Source organism: Durio zibethinus, chromosome 6 (assembly GCF_047325235.1).
Source record: "Durio zibethinus cultivar Kanyao isolate XHJ-2024 chromosome 6, ASM4732523v1, whole genome shotgun sequence".
NCBI classification, from domain to species: Eukaryota; Viridiplantae; Streptophyta; class Magnoliopsida; order Malvales; family Malvaceae; genus Durio; species Durio zibethinus.
In genome coordinates, this window is record NC_143167.1 from 5,219,627 (window position 1) to 5,239,154 (window position 19,528).

General features: G+C 31.1%; 2 protein-coding genes, 1 non-coding gene and 1 pseudogene across 7 annotated transcripts; 2 read left to right on the top strand and 2 right to left on the bottom strand.

The window, feature by feature from the left end:
- Window positions 1-3,589: 3,589 nt before the first annotated feature.
- On the bottom strand, window positions 3,590-9,217 carry LOC111285381 (bystin-like protein). The gene is made up of 11 exons (XM_022874806.2): window positions 9,003-9,217; window positions 8,681-8,881; window positions 8,161-8,287; window positions 8,004-8,055; window positions 7,582-7,909; window positions 7,168-7,247; window positions 6,433-6,480; window positions 6,014-6,160; window positions 4,917-4,989; window positions 4,669-4,744; window positions 3,590-4,022 (listed from the first exon to the last, which is right to left on the bottom strand). Exons 1-11 carry the CDS (start codon window positions 9,120-9,122, stop codon window positions 3,943-3,945), a joined length of 1,332 nt encoding a protein of 443 aa, XP_022730541.2. The 5' UTR covers window positions 9,123-9,217; the 3' UTR covers window positions 3,590-3,942.
- On the bottom strand, window positions 5,515-5,650 carry LOC149518372 (small nucleolar RNA snoR111). The gene has a single exon (XR_016343405.1). It is a non-coding gene; the product is annotated as a small nucleolar RNA snoR111 (small nucleolar RNA).
- Window positions 9,218-11,653: 2,436 nt separating the features above from the next.
- On the top strand, window positions 11,654-12,981 carry LOC111285906 (mitochondrial fission protein ELM1-like; annotated as a pseudogene). The gene is made up of 5 exons (XR_016342574.1): window positions 11,654-11,727; window positions 11,821-11,885; window positions 11,992-12,058; window positions 12,172-12,280; window positions 12,485-12,981. The product of XR_016342574.1 is annotated as a mitochondrial fission protein ELM1-like (transcript).
- A 678-nt stretch (window positions 12,982-13,659) lies between these two features.
- Window positions 13,660-19,234, top strand: LOC111284811 (OVARIAN TUMOR DOMAIN-containing deubiquitinating enzyme 6-like). 4 transcript variants are annotated; one of them, XM_022873773.2, is made up of 9 exons: window positions 13,660-13,922; window positions 14,434-15,428; window positions 15,889-16,050; window positions 17,361-17,438; window positions 17,884-17,962; window positions 18,058-18,203; window positions 18,413-18,478; window positions 18,580-18,754; window positions 18,842-19,234. In XM_022873773.2, the coding sequence occupies exons 2-9, from the start codon at window positions 14,739-14,741 to the stop codon at window positions 19,078-19,080; spliced, it is 1,635 nt and encodes a 544-aa protein (XP_022729508.1). In that variant the 5' UTR covers window positions 13,660-13,922; window positions 14,434-14,738; the 3' UTR covers window positions 19,081-19,234. The 4 variants fall into 4 exon arrangements, with proteins under 4 accessions (XP_022729508.1, XP_022729509.1, XP_022729510.1 ...); XM_022873774.2 differs by having other exon boundaries at window positions 14,546-15,428; XM_022873775.2 differs by having other exon boundaries at window positions 14,556-15,428.
- The last annotated feature ends 294 nt before the right edge of the window (window positions 19,235-19,528 follow it).

Below are 19,528 nucleotides of genomic sequence, written 5' to 3' on the forward strand. Positions count from 1 at the left end.
TCGTATCATGTTTGACATATATAATAACATAAATTATTAAAATATAGACACGATATGAATTATAAAATGTATTTAAATCTTAAATGAGAACACCACATGTTTATTATACGTGTTACACGTGACACAATATAACTAATATGAATAATACAAATAACACTGAGATACATAAATAACATTGATATACACAAATATATAGTAGATACTTATCATTAAACATCATACTAAATTCAAGGCATACCAACCTACTAGCTTCAGAGTATTAAAAAAAAATGTCTAATTTAAAAACTATTTAAACAGTCAACACAACTAAACAAAATTAATTAACTTGAGATGAAATAGGGCAATTACCAAAAAAAAACCTTATTTGCTAAGATCCAAGTTGATGATACTATCTATCATCTCATCTAAGCTCACATTAACAATTTTTTCGAATAACCAGTTCTTACAATATATAATACCTTCCATAATTTTTGGTTTAAATGAGTTACGATATTAGTCGAAAACCTTACCACCAACACTAAAAGCAAATTCAAATGCTATTGTGGAAACAAGAATGCTCGAGATATATTGATACTAGAATTATTTCTTTTTTAATATATAAATATTATTATATATTTTTAATAATTACTTAATTAGCATGATTTATTTGTAAAATGCCCTAATGACTTGTTAAAATTATTGAAAAATACTAAATTAATATATATTTATATGTTATAATATGATTAAATAAATTATATATTTTAATTATCATGGGTATACTTATATACATATAATTTAGAATAAATTATATAATCTCTTATAATTATATATGGATATCATATTATGCAATTTAGATTTTAAAATAAAATATATAAAACAAATCATTAAAATGAGTATATACATTACATTATAATAATACCTTATCATGTGATATAAAAATATAAATTATATAATCTCTTATAATTTCAAACGCATATGATTTAGAATAAAGTATTTAAAATAGATTATCAAAATGTGTCTTTACAGTAATAATTTATATGTTACATTTTTATAATATCGTATCATGTAATATAGAATAAAATTTTTTTTTATCATTACACATATTATTTAGAATATATATTATTTTTAATTTCAAATGTATAATTTTTTACTTTAACTTTTATAATTTAAAATAATCACATATTATGATTCAAGTTATTAAGATGATCACATATATTCTTATCATTATAAATGTTATTTATTATCATTATAATATGTTATTGTATATTTATGCAATTTGAATTTGCTTTGCTTAATCAATGATTATATTGTTTGATGTTACTTGTTATTAACAATTAAATGTATATTGTCCTTTTAAATTCTTTTTTTAATTAAAATTATTTTTTAATCTTATTATAAAAAGTTACAATGAACAATATATATTTAATATATTAATATATATATGTAATATATACATTACTAATATAAAAAATACTTGCATATTTAAAAAATATAAAAAAATTGATACCATTTAATATGCATTTAACATATATTATATATATTTAAATTTTAATATATACATTTAATTGTACATTACTAATATAACAATTATAAATGTCTATATAACTATATTAGTTTTAAATACTAAATCCAAAATGATGAACTACTAAAGATTATAAAATAAAATAATGATATATTGTACTAATATTATTATTTATATTATTAATATAAAAATATTTATAATAATTATTAAATGAGTATATAATTAAATGTTAAAAAAAAATCTTTATATGGTATATTGAATAGTTAATTAGATATCATAATTAAAAGATTAAAAACTAAAATAATTGATATATGTTTATATTAAATTAAAATAACTATAAAAAACGTATTAAACATATTTTTGTCGTGTCATGTTACGTGTGACACAATTAATTTAAACGTATTTTCGTGTGACATGTTATATTTAAATGTATTTTTTGTATTTTATGTGTTTAGATATATCAATACATATAAAATACGAATTATATCATATCGAAATTCGTGTCGACACGAATAAACATAAAACATATATTTTTTTAAATATATAATTTTTTCTATTTTATTTTCATATTATATAATCGTGTAGTATTTAAAATTGTCAAAGTTTAGATTCTACTATTGGATTTGATACAAACAAATGCTATACTTATCTTAACTCGAAAGAAAAAAAAAATAAAAATCAAAAGCATTATAATAAAATATTGCGTTTACATGTGATCACAATAAGAGTGTTGATACAAACACACAACATTCTTATTTATTTAATCTAATATTGTACACTTCTACATTAAACATGTTTAGATAATCATAAATTTCTTGTTTTCCAAAGAAACAGCATTATAAAAGGAATCAATTGAACAACTTGTAAAAAATACATGTTCTTTTAATTTTTGGGGTTGCCACAAAAGTCACATATGCTTCGTTATCTTCAATGTATTTGTTTACTACACCCCTGAAACCAGCTCGATGATGATGTGAAATATTATGAAGATGAAAATAATTAACAAGTATTTTCAACATAGTCTATGGTTGGATGCACCTGCATCTTCATTGAGATGCAGAAAAACTTCAACAACTATTAATTACATTCAAATGTTAATTTCAGTTAAAAATTCATTTAGCATAAATTTTTTATTAATTTTTTTTCAATTGTAGTTACAATAATTTTTTTTAATCACAATTATAATAATTTCATTTCTATTTTCAATCTCACAACTATCCAAATGGATCCTTAATAAATTACTTGTTAACTGTGAAGATGGAAATATTTAACACAAATTACAATTAAAACAATCAAAAGTTTGCTCTAATAGTTTCTTTAATGAGGTTTGAGATTAAAAGTTCAAATCTCTCATTCCTTGAACTTTGTCGTGTATGAAAACAATTGTTAACAAGTAACTGATAAAAGCAATATGGGATTAATAGTTTAAAGTGTAAACTTGATTCAATAATGTTATTAGCCCAACTTATTCAATAAACTCATTTTTAATTAAAATTAAAAATCTAATAGAATTAAATATAAAAAATAAATCCTTGAATTATACATTTCTGTTAAAATATTAAAGAAATAAAATTATTATATTAATACTTAAATTTTCGTTCCCTTATAACATTGATATTTTGAACTATCGACAATGATATAAATATACAATAAAATATTTAAATATTTTAAAAATTATAAAAAAATAAAAAAATTTTAAAAAAATCTTAAAAGATTAAAGGAAATTTAGAAAATCTTAAAATTTTTTTAATTTTTAAAATACTTTTAAAATTTTTAAAAAAAATTTAAAATTTTTTAAAATTTATTTTTATACTTATGTGACATTAATTATATAACATTGAATTTTTCTTTTGAATTTAAAAAAATTTTTGAATCATAGAAGCTTTTTAGTATATCATTTATCTCATTTTGTCAAAACTTTATAATATCAACTTCTGAGTTGTTAAATATGTTGTTAACAACTAATATTTTGAAGAATGAATGTTTTGATTTTGAAACATTGCCGGTTAAGAGAAGGGAGAAGGGAGAAGGAAAACAGGGCTGGTAGCAGAAGCTGTTAGGACCCAAACGGCAGAATCATAGATGACATTAGCAAAGATTTAAGAATATCGCTTCAAAATTGTAATGCTAGTCCATGTGTACTTCAAATCTCAGAACAGGTTTCTCGCTGTAAGTAAGCTCTGGAGACTTCCTCTAAAAAATCTGCACCCCGAACCTAACTTAAATTTTATCTAACTTTGTTCGACAGTTAAAAGATGCAACAATACTTTGTTCTTGCTCTAACACAACAACTGGATTAACCCATTAAGCATAAATGAACAACATAAAACAATGCGTACGAAGAAAAGCTCATATTAAGAAACCTAAATATATAACTCTATATTTCATAAGCAGGATTCAATTCATACCGAGCCATCAATGAAATCAGCAGCCATAACCAGTCAATCCTCCTCCATAGGTACCTCAGGAATATCAAACCTATCTTCCTCAATAGTTTTATTGATCACAGAAACGGGAGATGGTAATATCAAGTCAAGGAAATAAGAAATTGACTCCTCAGACAAACCAAAGAAAAGACAGAAATCCAATGTGAAACATCACTGCTCTTCCACAGTCTAAACATTGCATTATACATTCTTTATATAATACTGGAGGTGTCTTTAGATACATAATGGATATTATTGAAATGTATCAGTATGACACTCAAATGCATGCAGTTATAGATAAAATTGGAGACAGATATACAAATCCTTATATGAGAAATGAAGAAACCATAATACTGGTTTCTGCCTTTTGTTTAGCAGAAAATATTTATATCAAAACAGCATCCAATTTCCAAATGTGTATAGTTAATTCTTGCTTTAAAATTGAACAAACGCATGCCAATTTTAAGATCTCCCCTTTGTTCAAGTATTAAAACACTTGCAAACCTACGTCTTGATATCTTACTTTCTAACGCATTACAAGACAAATTTCATTCGTTTTCCTACTAATTTGGCTTTTTCCTTGAACACTACACAGTATATGACATCTTCTAGAGACCTAAGAGCAAATAAGTAAATTAAAAATAAGCACCATTACCTCATCGAAGAGACAAAAATCTGTAACAAAATTCTTATATTCAAAAACATGAAAAAGGAAATGAACATTTGAAAAGAAAAGGATATCTAATAGCATAAGATCATCCTCCTTCTCACCACGATTGCGGCTGTTATCTAGCTCCCTCATAATTTCAGGAGTAACCTATATTGACAAGTGCACAAGGATCATTGATGGTCAAAATACGGAGGCAGGAGAAATTTAAAAGTAGCTATTATGTTACCGTGCCCATGTGAATATGTAAGTGTGTGTGTGTGTGTGTGTGTGAGAGAGAGAGAGAGAGAGAGAGAGAGAGAGAGAGAGAGAGAAGTCTTACTAATTTATGTTTTTGTGTCTCAAGTAGAAGTCTAAGGTTATTTTTATCTTCCTTGCGCAGTTCATTTTTGTACCTGGAAGAAATTTAGACAACTATAAAACAGGGACAAACCAATGCAAAACATTTTGATGCAACTACTAATATTAAAGCATATTAGCCCCCAAGTGATAAGGCATCCATTAGTTGCTTCTCACACATCTCTAAAGACAAGGCGTTCCATAATCCATTCAGTTTCATTGATTATTACAAAAACACATTACAATGAAAAAAAATAAAGAGTATACTAAAAATTTGTTCGGAAAAATAAGAAAAATCAACTTTTTGTAACTTCTAATCCTGCAACTTCTAACTCTGAAGTACCCCTTAAATTTTTGGCAGGATAGCAAATAAATACACAGCACATCAGCAAAAAATTAGGTCCACATACTGATTCAACAGTTCAACATGCAGAAAAAGAAATATGTATCACCTGTACCCTCATTTTCATATTCACTAAATTAGAAAAGGAAATCTTTAAGAAAACTACAAAACACACACACACACATGCATGAAACACAATAACCTAAAAGCAGAAGTAAATCAACAAAAGGGAACGCAAATGTGGATGAGCAACAATCAAATCGTCAATTAAGGAAAATGACGACTGAAACGATATCTCAGCCTTTGCTTTCAATATACCTCAATGCTCTTCCTCAATGAAGAGATACACTAATAAAATGTATCCTCACTTTCTTAAACGAACAGAGGTCTCCTTCCAAAAACTTCTATAAAACCATTTAAAAACAAAAGGCAGATCAAGAAATTTTAAAGAGCATGGCAGAGCCAACGGTGTCATTATACCTGAGGAAAGGAGGAGGAGGAATTGAAGAGGGGGATGGTATCTCTCATGCATTTTAATAACTCTTTTCCTTAATTTGTTTCAATCAGAAAAGAAAACTAGGAATAAATCAAGTGATGCATAACATAAAGATTTACCTCAGCACAGCCTATGATTATATCTCACATCTCATAGTTGAAATGTTGATGCATAATAAATAAATGTCAACTATGCAATAAGCTCAAAAGACAAGACAATATCTCCAACAAACTTTACTAACCTTTGTACAAATGCCAGAAGTGACTGATGCCATATTACAGGCATTATCCTTGTATCCTCAAGAAATCTCATAAAATGAGCAACAACTGCATCAACAACACGATATGGCAGAGCATATTTCTTCTCTAAAAGAAGCTTTATAAAATAACTGCAACAATTTAACCAACAAACATTAACAGCATGTAAGATAAGGCAACAAAAGAAAAAATGTATTGCTACTCTCTAGATTACTGATCCTTATCTTATAAATCGCAAGAGAAGACATATACAAAAAGAGATCCAGATCATGGAAAAAATTAACTTTATTAACCTTAAAACATGTTAAAACTTTACTTTTACCACCACCCACCCTTTTGCTTCTAAAATTGTGTGCGTGTGTGAGAGGCACAACAAAGGAGCAACGTTAAAATATTAGAATACCTTGTTGTGCCACAATATTCCATTTCTGCAAGCTTCATTAATGCAACACTGCAATTCCATTTACAAATTAGAAGTCCTCATAATCATGTGCACTTAAACAACTGGAATGAAAAATAAAGCAGCTTTAGAGAGAAATGAAATAAATCCACCACGTTCAGATAATCAATTTCATTAAAAAAATTAAATAAAGAATCAACTAGCTTTTAAAAATTCACAAACCCACCCACCTCACTTCATTTTGTTTCTTTTCAAGAAAAGAACCAATAAACACAATGATAAATACTAATTTTAAATGATTCTTGCTGCAAGGAATGGCATTTCATTTCCACCAAAGAATTGCAGGTTACCCACAATTTTTGCCAAAGCCAGCTACAACATACTCACTAGCAAACTCCAATCCAGTCTGCTCCTCATATCGTGATTCGTATTTAGGCATAAGTAAATCTTACTCATTGCAATATCAAGCAACTCAAAAAGGAAACTAACTCATTACAATATCAAGCAACTCAAAAAGGAAACTAACTCATTACAATATCAAGCAACTTAAAATAGAAACTATTATAATAAGTTCAGTAATAAGCTTTGGTAACCTATCAAATACAACAGACTCTTCTACAAGTAGTTCAAAATGTATAACATATCTCTTTCTTGCACCTTGGTTCAACATACCTCCAATTCTAACATAAAAATAGAACCCCCCTAAATATCATATAACAAAACCCACCACTAAAATACCTTGAGTGAAGCATTGGAATGGAGACTTTTTGAAGAACACTCCCAATAATAACTGCCTCTCTGAGATTGCATGTCCCCGACTGAAAAAGAAAGAGCAGGAGAACAAGAAGACTTTTATATTAAAATAACAGAACGCAGCCTATCATGATCCTAAGAGTCAGTACTATAAAGGCCGCCTTACATTCATTGCAAGTGGAGCATTTATCATAACATTGAAAAGTAAACTAATGCAAATAAAAATATTAGGAAAATGAGGCAAAAATCATGAGGCTACAGTATCAATCCAAAAAGCAACTTGAGATTAAAAACAGAAAACAGTTGCAACAAAAAAGAATGCATGATGAAAACTTCAATCAGTTAGTGAAAGTACACTATAAACCAAAGATTCATTATGCTGGACAGAAAGTTGTATACCTTACACAATGGAAACAATATTCCCTTGTTGAATGCAGCAGGTTTGTATAGAGCCTTCTTCAAAGACTGATATAGAGCAAAATGAAGTCGCTTATTCTTCCGAATATCATCTCTAACACGTGGAAGTAAGACTAGCCTATAAAAACTCTCTGCCTTCTTAGCACTCAAATTGGAAGCAAATATTCTGGTGGCTTGAAACATAGCATTTGGAGACCAATTCTCAGGTTCAGTCAAGTACAAAACATCCTCCCAGAGTTGCATTGAAGGAATGTGTTTAAACGCTTTGGGCATTTTCCCTGCTGTGTATTTGTTCAGAAACTTACCAACTCTGCCCATTTAGTTCACATCCACATTTTAAGGCTTCTGCACAATTTTTTATACATGCAAACGAATTCTTAAATACAAAAGTATGGGAATATTACCCTTTATACAAATCTATTAGAGAGTTATCCAACTGAGGCAAAGGTCTTGCTTCTGCAATTAAACAAATTGAACAATCAAACACCATTACTCATACGGTAAAATTCTTTCATAATATGAATAAATTAAATTAAACAAAAATAATAATTTAAAAGTTACCTGAAGCAACATTTGCATCATTCTCTTTGATCTTTTGAATTATAATGTCCGCAAGCGTCCTCTGTGGACCAGCATCCTTTGATAAGAATACCTCCAGCAACTTCTCGTCATCCTCATCAATCTCCTCCTATAACATAAAATAAAGTAGGTGCTTAAAGTTTTACAAGAATAATTGCAATAATTAGCAAATTACAAAGCAAAAAACAATGATTTTGACAGTAAACTAATGATCCATTAGATTTTTGCTTTTGCTACATGCTTTCTACTGCTAGATTATATACTTGAAAATGGCTAAAGAGCAAAATCATATTTAATATTGTAACAAAATCCCACATGTTTTCTACATAAAAATTAAAATTTTAATTATTTCAAAGACATTATTTTCATACTTGTGGAATCAAAAGGCAACAATAACATCAAATGGAGCCTAGACAGCAAATTACTCAAGAGAATTAGTTCGGAAACTAATTTTGAAGTATTTTATTAAATCAAATTAAATGATTAAATAAAATGTACTTACGTCATAGTTGCCAAATTGACTTTGGGTCTCAGAAAATCCACCAAAATCATCAATATCATCTTCTTCTTCATGCTTATTATGCTCTTCTTCAACCGAACCAAACGCGTTCCTAACGTTCCCTCCAGAGCCTTCCTCTTCTATTTCCTTCTGTTGAAGAAGCGCTTCTTTCAAGATTTTCGAACTCATCCCAGACGAAATCATCTGCATCAAAACAAAAAAAAACAAACAAAAAAACGCATTAAATGTCTTTAAAAAATAAAAACAAAAAATTTGAAAACTAAAGAAGAATTTAGAAAAATGAAAGAAGGCGGCTCAGTTTTACTTTGTCTTGCTTTTGGTGGTGTTTGGGAGCTTTGGAACGTTTCATTGTGGAGGCGACGGAATCGTCATCTGCTATAAACGGTTGCGGATTTTGGTTACGTTCTCTTTTGTTCTTCGCCATTGAAGGCTTCGATAAAAAAAAAAAATTGATGTTCCGAAGAGAACGAGAGGAATGAGGCGGCTATGCCAATCGTTGCTACGCCACTGTCCAACTGTGTTAGATTCCGTAAACCTAATTATATATATAGATATATATTATAATATTACTGAGATATATTTTATTTTATTTATTTTTAACATCGGGACAATTAAACACTATCAAGTAAGCTTTTTTAATTGCCATGTCAGCTTTTTTTGAACACGTGGACTTTGGCAAGTCATTGGACAAATGTCTCCTCTCTTCCTTCGTTATCTTTTGTGAAAAACCCCATTCTTCATCTTCTAATCACCCCAAAAAAAACCTAAATGTCTTCCTTTTTTCTTTCATCCAACTTTTTTTCCCTTTTTCATTTTTTAATTATTGCGCGAAAAACCATTCTGTAGTGTGGAATTCATACCAGAGCTCGGTTGTTTTAATTTTATTGGCTTTTTATAATTGAATTATTAAATAATTTTTAAAATTTCCGCTTTATTGCCGAATATCGTTATGATTTGCAAGGATTTCATTTATGAATTGATGTTTTTATTGTGTAAATTTATTCCCTTTCTATTGTAATAATCGATTGCTACCTATAATGCACTTTTACTCTATCTGCTTTGTACACTTGTTTATGTTTTAGAATTAGAAGATTTTTCCTTTACATACATTAAGCAGATTTCTAAACTTAATTTACCAAATTTAATCAAAACTAATTGCTTTTTTTTTTTTAATATTATTAGTAAGTCTCATTTGAAATGCTGCTCTTTTAAAGTCTATCATACATTGATTGATTGTATGAAATGTTTTTGTAGGTACCACAATTCAATTTATAAATGTTATTTTGCATCCAAAAATAATGTACGTTGCTATATAATTTAAATTATTTTTAAAATTGTACTATCATTTAGAACATAAAACCCCCAAAACCTGCACCTTTTTTATATTTGTCATAAGTTTTTTTTTTTTTTTTTTAACACCGGATGGGCTATGCATTGGAATTCTTGGAGAGTTAAAATCATTAAAGATTGAAAAACCCATGACACCTGCTATTGAAAGTCATTTTTAGTGCATCCTTTATTTTATATTTTTTGTTGCTTTTTAGCATTTGCAAGATATGAACATGAACTGTCATTGAATTAGCTTTGTCTACTGAAAATCATTTAAAGATTGAAAAACCCATAAAAGCAATATCAATGATCAAAATGCTATAAGAATATGTTGTATCAGTCCTGAAATTTGGTTATGAGATTTGTTTATTTGCACAACATGTGACAAATATGACAATTTATCTGAGAGAGAAAGAGCAATAGATCAGATAGAGATAGAGGTTGCTTGGATATAATAGCCCCTATCTAGCTTTCATCTGTCTATCTATCATAGCCAATTGCCCTTACAACTAATTTAAGCCCAATCAGAAACTGTTTGCTTGCTTTATATAAAACAAATCTGTTACATTGAAAACTAGGTTGGTCTTGACAATACTGGTGCCCCTCATAGCTAATGGGTTTTGTACAGCGAATACATGTAAGAATTAGTATTAAATCAATCATCTTTTTCAAGTATTTTCTGCACTTCCTTAAGCCCGATCCTCTGTTTTATAGAGTTGGAAGAGATTACCATTGTTGTCTAATTCTAATTAATTCTGAGTATATTGACTTAGAATTGATGCATAGATTTCTTAGAATGAAATTTAATAGTACAATTTCGTGTTTCATTTTCTAAATCATTTTCATTATTGTTGTCTAATTGCCATTTTAAGTGTATTAATGTTAGAATTGATGCATAGATTTTTATGAACAAAATTTGATATCAGAACTTTATTTTCTATGTCTAAAGTGTATACGCAGAGTTCTGATTGTAAAAAAAAAAAAAAACATTTTGTTGTTTAAACTGCATTCTTCGTTCATTGAGTTTAGAATTACATTTAAGGATGTTGAATTTGGTATTAATTTATCCATTTTATTCCACTTTTTTGACAAACAAACCGACTTTTGATCTTTGAACAAGAACATGAAGCATTGTTCAGAAAACTATTGTTTTCTTTTAGAATGCCTAATGATTGGTCAAGGATATGGAATTAGGAATGAATTGCCTACAAAATTATGAGAGCATGGAATCAGATAGAAACTAGGAAACAAAGGAAGGCTTCAAAGTCCTCAACTCCTTCTCACTTCCTCATGGGCTCCGCCCATCTTATATACCAAAAAAAAAAAAAAAAGGCTTCAAAACATATATCAATGGCAAATGAATTCGCTCATTTTTATGATCTTTGAACAGGCTACACTTTAATTTTATTTCTTTTCATGTTTTATTCTATAGTTGTTGATTAGATATGTATCTACTTTTTCAATGTTTATGCTTCTGTTTTGCCTCTTTATTATTGATTGTTATTTTTTTTTCACTCTTTTATTTATTTTTACCTTATGCCTGAATGTAATATATGTGTGTTTCATCTGCTTTCTGATTCTTTACGGGCCACTGTTGATATGGTGCAGATCTTGCAAAGCAGTTAACTGCTTCTCTTCTCAGCATCCTTACAAGCTGTGGGACTGTCCGAATATCGTTCTCCAGTAGGGCAACTGAAAAGGTTTTAGTAAATGATGATTTCACTCATAATTTCTTACTTTTCTTCTACGATGACTAAAATTATATGTTTTTCACTCACCAATTTTGCCAATAGGCATCAAAAGTCATTGTCAAAGAACTTGCTGATAGTCCAAAAGTTTTACATTTGGGATTATCAAGGTATGTTCAGTCAATTAAAATTTAATTTACAAATAAAATATAGAACATCTTTAATGGGTTGTTGTATGACGATCTTCAAAACCAAATCCACACATGGGACATTTAGCTTGGGCAGATGCTTTTGTCATCACAGCAGATTCAGTCAGTCTGATAAGTGAAGCTTGCAGTATTGGGTATGATTATTCTTTACTAATGTTTCAAGACCTGTTACACCTGTTGAACTTTTTGGGATGTTCATTCTATTCAGTGAAATACCAAGTGATCATTCACTATTGGTTTCATGCAGGAAACCTATGTATGTTATGGTAGCTGAGCTTTGTAAATGGAAATTATCAGACTTCCATAAATCTTTCAGGGAACGAGGAGTGGTTTGGCCATTTACATATTCTGAAGATGTAAGTAAATATTCAATGGCATGTTTTGATTTCCTTTTGTTTCATCCCCTTATTGTGTGACTCAGTTTCATAAGACTGGATAATGTCATATTTACATTTGACCACCAGTCTGAAGTGAATCTAATTCCTTATCTATTTTCTGACCTTTTAACCATTGTAACTGGAGTAGATGAAGTAATGAAGGTCTTTTGGGATTAATTAAAGATTGCAGAAAGCTGAAGCCATCCTCCCCTTAGTGACACAGCAGAAGCAGCAAATCGGGTGCATGAAGCTCTTGCTGAGTGTGGGTGGAGGGTTCGGCCATGACGAAGGTGTTGATAATTGTTGTTGTAAACACACTGTTGATTTGCATCTTGTTTGAAAGTTGAAGCCTTCAAAATTTGGGTTTGTTGAATAGCATATAGGAACACCAGCAGCGTCAAATTCATTCTTTCCCCATCAGGGATTTTCACATATGATACATGTAGAGTAAAGCCTTAGCTATTTAGAGCGGCTTCTAAGGCATGGGAGGGGCAGGCATAAGGTAAATTTTGCGTCAAAAAAATATATATACTTTTTTGTAAATTAAACTGATTTACTGATTGCGTTTGATGTTACACCCCTGAAAAACAGATGGGACGAAGTGAAAACAGACCACACGTCTCTCTTGTAATAGTATTCATTTGTCTGTCTTTATCACAGGCACTGTTTATGAAATTAATGAACTGCTCGAACCCTTTTTGAGAAAGCAATTTTCATTAACTTCTGAATAATGTTTGTGGCTGGTTGGTTTCACTGCAAGTGTGGAAGCAGTTGAATTATTTACTTTTTTTTTTAATTTAAAATTATTAGAATTTGATCTTTAACGGTATTTTATGAACTGAAAATGTTTATATACTTTTAAATAGAATTAAAAATTTTAAAATTTGCCAAATTTAAAAAATAAACTGTAATTAAAAAGTTAATAATAATTCTTCCGCCGCTTAAAAAAAAAAAAAAAGAAATTAGTACTACTTCACAAATTTTATTTTTTTTTAAAATTATTTTATTTTTGTGGTAAACTTTTTAAAAACTATTATTATAGGACACCAAGAATCAAACAAAAGAGCTGAGTTTCACTTTCGCACATGCAAAGAAAGGGATCCAGTCTGAAACTTTCTAACAAAGGAACTGAGAAAACAACAAGTACTTACCTTCCACCCAATCATTTCTCGCCACGTCGCTCTCCTCAATTTAACTCCTTTTGTACAATCTCACACGTGCTCCACCACCGGTCACTGGGCCTACACGCCATGTGTTTTATTCTCGGAGACGTGACAGCCATCGTCCACGTCATCAATCTCTCCCAGCTGTGGTCTTCCCACCCTTGGTTAAAAAGCAGCCTCGCATTTTCTGTTTTTATTCTTTTTTTTCTCTGTCGAAAGTGACTTTCTCTCTCTCTCTCTAAAAGAAAGAAAGGAAAAAACAATTTCTTTTATATGTTGGCTTTATTTTCTCTCTCTAAATACTCTCCTTTGCTTTCAAGTTATCTTCTTTTTGGCTCTGCCTTTCTTCAAAAACCCTGATAGACAAATAAATATCCATCTCTTGTTTTCTTTTTTTATTTCTTCTCTTTTTGCAGATCTCTACTGGGTTTCCAAAGCCTCTCTCTCTTTCTTTAGAGGTGAGTTTTTCTTTTTTAACTCTTGCTGAGTCAAAGTTTGGATTTTTCTTAAAGATTATGTTTATTTTTCTCTTCTTTAATTTATTATTCGGTTTTGTTGCTTGGGTCTTTCTTGATCGTTGGTTGGCGATGGGTTCTTTTGGGGTTTTGGGATTTGCATGATCTTTTGTGTTTTGGATTTTATTTATTTTTTAGTTACCTGTTTTGCTTGCTTGGTTGGTTGCCAAGAAATGGTAGGAAAATAAAAATGAGAAATGTTTTCAAGTAATTTAATTTTAGAAAATGCTTTGATTTTCTTCCGGGAAGTCAAGTTATTTAATTGGGTACATTTTACCGAGCCTTTTTACTCTATCCTTTATTATATATGAGAATAGAGGGTTTTTAGGTTCCTAAAATAATCTTTAGAAATTTCCTACCTTTTCTTGGAAATCAAACAAGGTTTTTGGCATATAAAGTTTTCATTTTTTGGTTGATTTTTTTTCTTGGAAATTTGGATGGTTGTTGATTGCAGCTTGGGCTAGTGAAGGTGATTTTTTTGGGAATTTTTCTGGGTATAAAATTCAAGTACTTTGAGGGTCTTATTGTTTAAAAGTTCGACGACTGGGTCTCATGAGAATTGTCAGGGGAATGCAGAGATTGTTTCGTGAGGAGGTGAACGTGCTGGGCTGGAAGAAATCCTTCTGCCAAGGGATTGGTATTACCACGCCCAAGGCAAGAACGCGTAACAAACCTATGATTAGGGTTCTGGGTCTCTAAGTTTAGGGGTTTTGAATTAGGGTTAGGGTTTCTCATTGAAAACAATTATCCTCGGAAGCAATGACTCGCATTTTGATTCAACGAGGTTCCACTGGCAGCTCTTCTTCTAATCCAAGCCGTTCTTCTTCGGTGCCCGGGCCTTCTTCTTCTCGGGCAGAGCCACAAGTTTCCTCTCATCAAGTTCCTTCAGCTGCAAAAGATGAGGAAGTTAGTGAGGAATTGCAGGAACAAGTTGCTTCAGATGAGCTTTTAGAGTGTGCCAGAAGTAGTGAAAATAAGGCTGTGAAAAGTGACGATCCTTTGCCAGAAAACTTGCATAATGATCGGAATGAAACTTCGAGTGATTCAATTGCTCAGGCTGAGAAATTGAACACTCTTGATGCCTCGAGTGCATGGGATATGATGAACGATTTGGGTGGGTTGAGGATTTTAGAAAAAGTTGCTGCTGAAACTGTAGGTGCAAGTAGTGATCCCTTACCAATTGGCAGTGGAAGCCTCAATCCGCCTCCACCTCCTGTTCCACCACCTAAACCTTCATCAGCAAATTCAAATTCAAGAAGATTTGTCTTGGGAAGTTCAAATACTGTTCGTGCTGGATCATCTAGAAGAGCTGTTGCTTGGCCCATTGTTTCAACAAGGACATCGCCATCTGGATCACGGCCTTCTTCTCCTAGATCTCATGGTGAGAGTGAGGGTTACAATAGTGCTGATGAGCAGAACTCATGTTTTGTATCCTCCTACGATGATGCAGTAAGTTTTTTATAATCAAATCCTTTGTGTTTTGTTTAGTAATTCAGTTTTTATGATGAAAAAAATCATCTAGTATGGATATTTTCATATGATTGGTGTGCAAAAACTAATATCATCATGTGCTATTGTACCATGCCATTTTTTTGAAAAGACTACCTCTGTTGACTTTAATTGGTTATCTCCTACTTGAGATTTGTATTTAATAGTCCACTACCATCTGCAATCACAAGAATGAGTGAACTTTTCTATTTCATGGATGAGGCATTTTTCATCCATTTGTATCCAAAGATTTTTATGTTGAACTTGTAACTTATGTTGTTTTTTCTTCTGTTTGAATGAAATGTTCTGTAGGTTTAATGTTCATTTTGAAGAAGTGTGACCTGAAGTTAATGCGTAGTTTTGTGGTTTCACTTTTTACATCAGATTCACTTTTGAAACTGGTTTGTTACATCTGGTCCAGGAAAGGGAACGTCAATTTGAAATTGATATTAGACGAGCAAAAGGTTTGGAAGTCAAACGGATGCTAGAAGATGGGAATTGCCTCTTCCGGGCTGTAGCTGATCAAGTGTATGGGGACTCTGAAGCTTATGATTTGATTCGACAAATGTGCATTGACTACATGGTATGAATATCTCAGTACTTGAATATTGATTTTGAAATTTATGCACCATAAGGTATTATTGTTGTGATTATAGGTGCTAGATGGTTGCTTTATGACTAGTGTTAATTTTAAACTGAGTGAAACAGTTTGGTGAAAATTCTCTTAGAAACAGAAAAACCATGAATTATGCAGGGAAGGAGAAAATGGAACTTAGTGATTTCTATTTCTCTTTTGTTTGGTTACATCGTCCATCTATAGCTATTGAAGCCCTTTTTAAAATTGATTAGAAAGTTGGAGTTTACTAATGATGTATTTACTAGCATGGCATTGTAGCTTGGTTAATTGCATGGTAAGGAGATTTTTGGCCTCATATTTCCCAGATGTGGGAAATGAGTAGAAAATCCAAGGAAGAATATGGAGAGACAGAAGTAGTCATTCATCTAGCATGACAGAATTAAAGAAGTAAAATGAAGGCTGAATGTCCCAGTTTTACTCAAGTGATTTTTTTAAATATCAAAATGCTGAGCCATAAATTATGATGTATAATTATAGATATAGTGTCATTAGTTAGCTTAGAGTTTTGAGTGTAATTAGAGATTAGCTTATTGTTTTGAGTGTAATAAGAGAATAGAGGTTTGGCATTTTAGGAGGTGATGATAAACATTTTTATATTTGTTTGGTACTATAGGACTGTATCTGCCTTAAATCCCTTTGTCTGATGAGTAAGACCAAAGCTTAGGTTTTTAGGGATGAATGAAAGTAACTGGGTTCATCAACTTGTACTTGAGATGAGATATCTTTGGCATACATCCTCTTCTTCCAAGTTCTAGTTACTGCTTTTTGAGTCCCTGTTAAGCTTGTTAGTTGAAGCTTCTGTGGCATGTAGAAATGTTCCTCAAGCACATATAATTAGTTACCTGCCTGTTGCAGAAGTGTGTGATTGTCCACTTCAGTAACTTCATGTTGAGACATCAAATATGACTAGGAATAGGGATAATTGTACCACAAGGGATGGTCTTTATTCTTTGTTGAGTTCGCATATTGTTTGGTATTTGTTGTCTGTTATAAATTTAAGCAAGATTGAATATTCGGATGTGACTAAACATATGTATGCTTTGTTTTTGTTGTTGCTTTTTAATGGTATAGAATGATTTTGGATCTCTGTAACATTTTTAATTTGTTTAAAGTATAGATAATATACCTAGATTTCTTGGTTATCATTTTATGTGCACAATTTTCTGGGTCTTCAATCAAATTAATGTTGAGGTGCTTGAATGACATTGATTTGGAATGTTATTGTTATGGAGGCTTATCTTTAACTGTTCATCCAGGAGCGAGAGAGGGATCACTTTTCTCAGTTTATAACAGAAGGTTTTACATCTTACTGCAAGAGGAAAAGAAGAGATAAGGTATGCAGAGGCATTGTAATTGATTATACTATATTAATGTTCTTCTTAAATGAACCTTGCTTTAGCATCATTTTACTTTAGTGAGCATATCATTTGTTTTTCAATTTTGTGCGAGGGATTATAGCTCATCTTTTCTTCTGTTGATAAAGATGATCAAAATATTCTAATTTTCTTTTACTTTTTAGCCTTTTTTATTCCATAGCCAAGATTACAAGAACTTTATTTAATCAATTAAAAAATATTAATTGTCACTTAACCGACTAGATGATGCATTCTGCTCTATCCAAATAATTTCTTGATTCTCCCTCCCACTACCATTTTGTTCATTAAATCCATTTCATTGTCAATTCTGTTTTCTTTTTACCTGATAGGTACATTGTCTAGTAAAATGGTTTGAAACATCTTATTATTATTATTATTGTTATTATTATTATCTTGGATACAGGTCTATGGGAACAATGTGGAGATTCAAGCCTTATCAGAAATGTATAACAGGCCTATTCATATCTATTCCTACAGCATAGGTGATGCTTGATTGATTGATGGTTTTGATATAAATCTACTTGGGTTTGTCTTCTACCTTCGTACTATCCCCCTGACTAAAATTTATTTGATGCAGAACCTATCAACATTTTTCATGGAAGCTATAATACTGACACACCTCCCATAAGGCTGAGCTACCATCATGGGAATCATTACAACTCTCTTGTTGACCCTCGCCGTTTGACAATTGGTGCTGGACTTGGTTTTAGCTGTCTTCGAGGGGTGTGTCTACATTTCTTTCTCACATGTTTCTTTTTCTACTTTCTTGCTTCTTTGACACTAGGTTAGAACATGCTTTTGGCTATCTCATGTTAAGAAACTGAATCTGTATGTGACATTGGATGGCAAAATTTTTTTAACTTGAATAAGGAGTTTGAATAAGTTAGAATATCAAACTGGCTTTATATAGCTGACTGTGTTTGGCTGTGTAGGCAAATGTGGACAAGGATCAAGTCAAGGCTGCTATTAAAGCTCAACAAGACCAACAGATCGATAATGCAAGTATTTTGATAATTTGAGATTAAATTTTTACTAGTTTTTTGGGATGATATGTTATTAACAGAAGCTTTCCTTCTCTTTGATACTGTATATCCAACAGGCACTTCTGGCTGAAGGGCGATTTTACTCTGATCTTGAGCTTACTGAGAAGGAAATTGAGCGAATGGTTATGGAAGCTTCTCGAGCTGAGTACCTTGCCAATAACAAGTTTAAGCCACAAGTTGGGCGTAAAGAATCATCTACTTCCACTGCAGAACCATCTTCATCTGGAGCTAGTGAGTATCCTAGAGATTTCAAAATCTAATGTTGTGTTGTGTGATAGTGTGTTGTGAATATGAAGCTGCCGTATTATTTGCGTACAGGGCGGCCATCAGGCAGTGAAACCAAAGTGGAGGGTTGGAAAGAGCATGGTATGCGGGATACTGTTCTGAGCAGTGGCATGCAAATACTGTTGTCAATGGGATTCAGTTACCTGCAGGCAATTGAAGCTTATAACATTTTCGGGGACGATGTAGATTCCATGGTCTGTTATCTTGTAGAGACCAAAAGTAGCAGCAGACGCAAAGGCAAGGCAACACAACAGAATGAATCTGCGGATTAGTGCAAAAAATTATTATCAGGCTGCGTAGAGCGCCATCATAATCCTAGTGTTAACGTTGTTGTAGGGTTGGACAATTCCCCATAATACCGAAAGGCACGCCAGATGTGTTGATCAAAATTCCAAGTTAATAAAAATGAATTACTAGCTTAGAAAAGTCATGTGGGTGGAGGTCGCAATGTCTTCTTATCTTCAACACTTTGATTTCTGCCATTTTATTCTTGTGAGTCTTTGCAGGGTGTCACTGTCAAATTACCGAAATGATCATCAAAGTGAAAATAGTTAAGTTGAATGAGATATTTTAACATGTGTTCATTCAAAGTATGTTTTAAAAAAAAAATTGATTGTTTAGATTTTGTTTGGTTTATGTTTTTATTATTTTTTGTTATTTCTTAAACGAATTTTTTTAAAAAAATTAAATAATAAAATTATTAATCAAGCAAAGTTTTTA

Excerpts from the sequence above, each read along its gene's own strand:
- LOC111285381 (XM_022874806.2), bottom strand. The coding sequence starts at position 9,122 with ATGGCGAAGAACAAAAGAGAACGTAACCAAAATCCGCAACCGTTTATA. Across the intron at positions 7,248-7,581 it reads TATTGTTTCCATTGTGTAAG|TCGGGGACATGCAATCTCAG; the intron begins GTATACAACTTT and ends TTTCTTTTTCAG. Across the intron at positions 4,023-4,668 it reads GGATGATCTTATGCTATTAG|CATCTCCCGTTTCTGTGATC; the intron begins ATATCCTTTTCT and ends ACTTGATATTAC.
- LOC111284811 (XM_022873773.2), top strand. The coding sequence starts at position 14,739 with ATGACTCGCATTTTGATTCAACGAGGTTCCACTGGCAGCTCTTCTTCT. Across the intron at positions 16,051-17,360 it reads AAATGTGCATTGACTACATG|GAGCGAGAGAGGGATCACTT; the intron begins GTATGAATATCT and ends CTGTTCATCCAG. Across the intron at positions 18,204-18,412 it reads GTTTTAGCTGTCTTCGAGGG|GCAAATGTGGACAAGGATCA; the intron begins GTGTGTCTACAT and ends TTGGCTGTGTAG.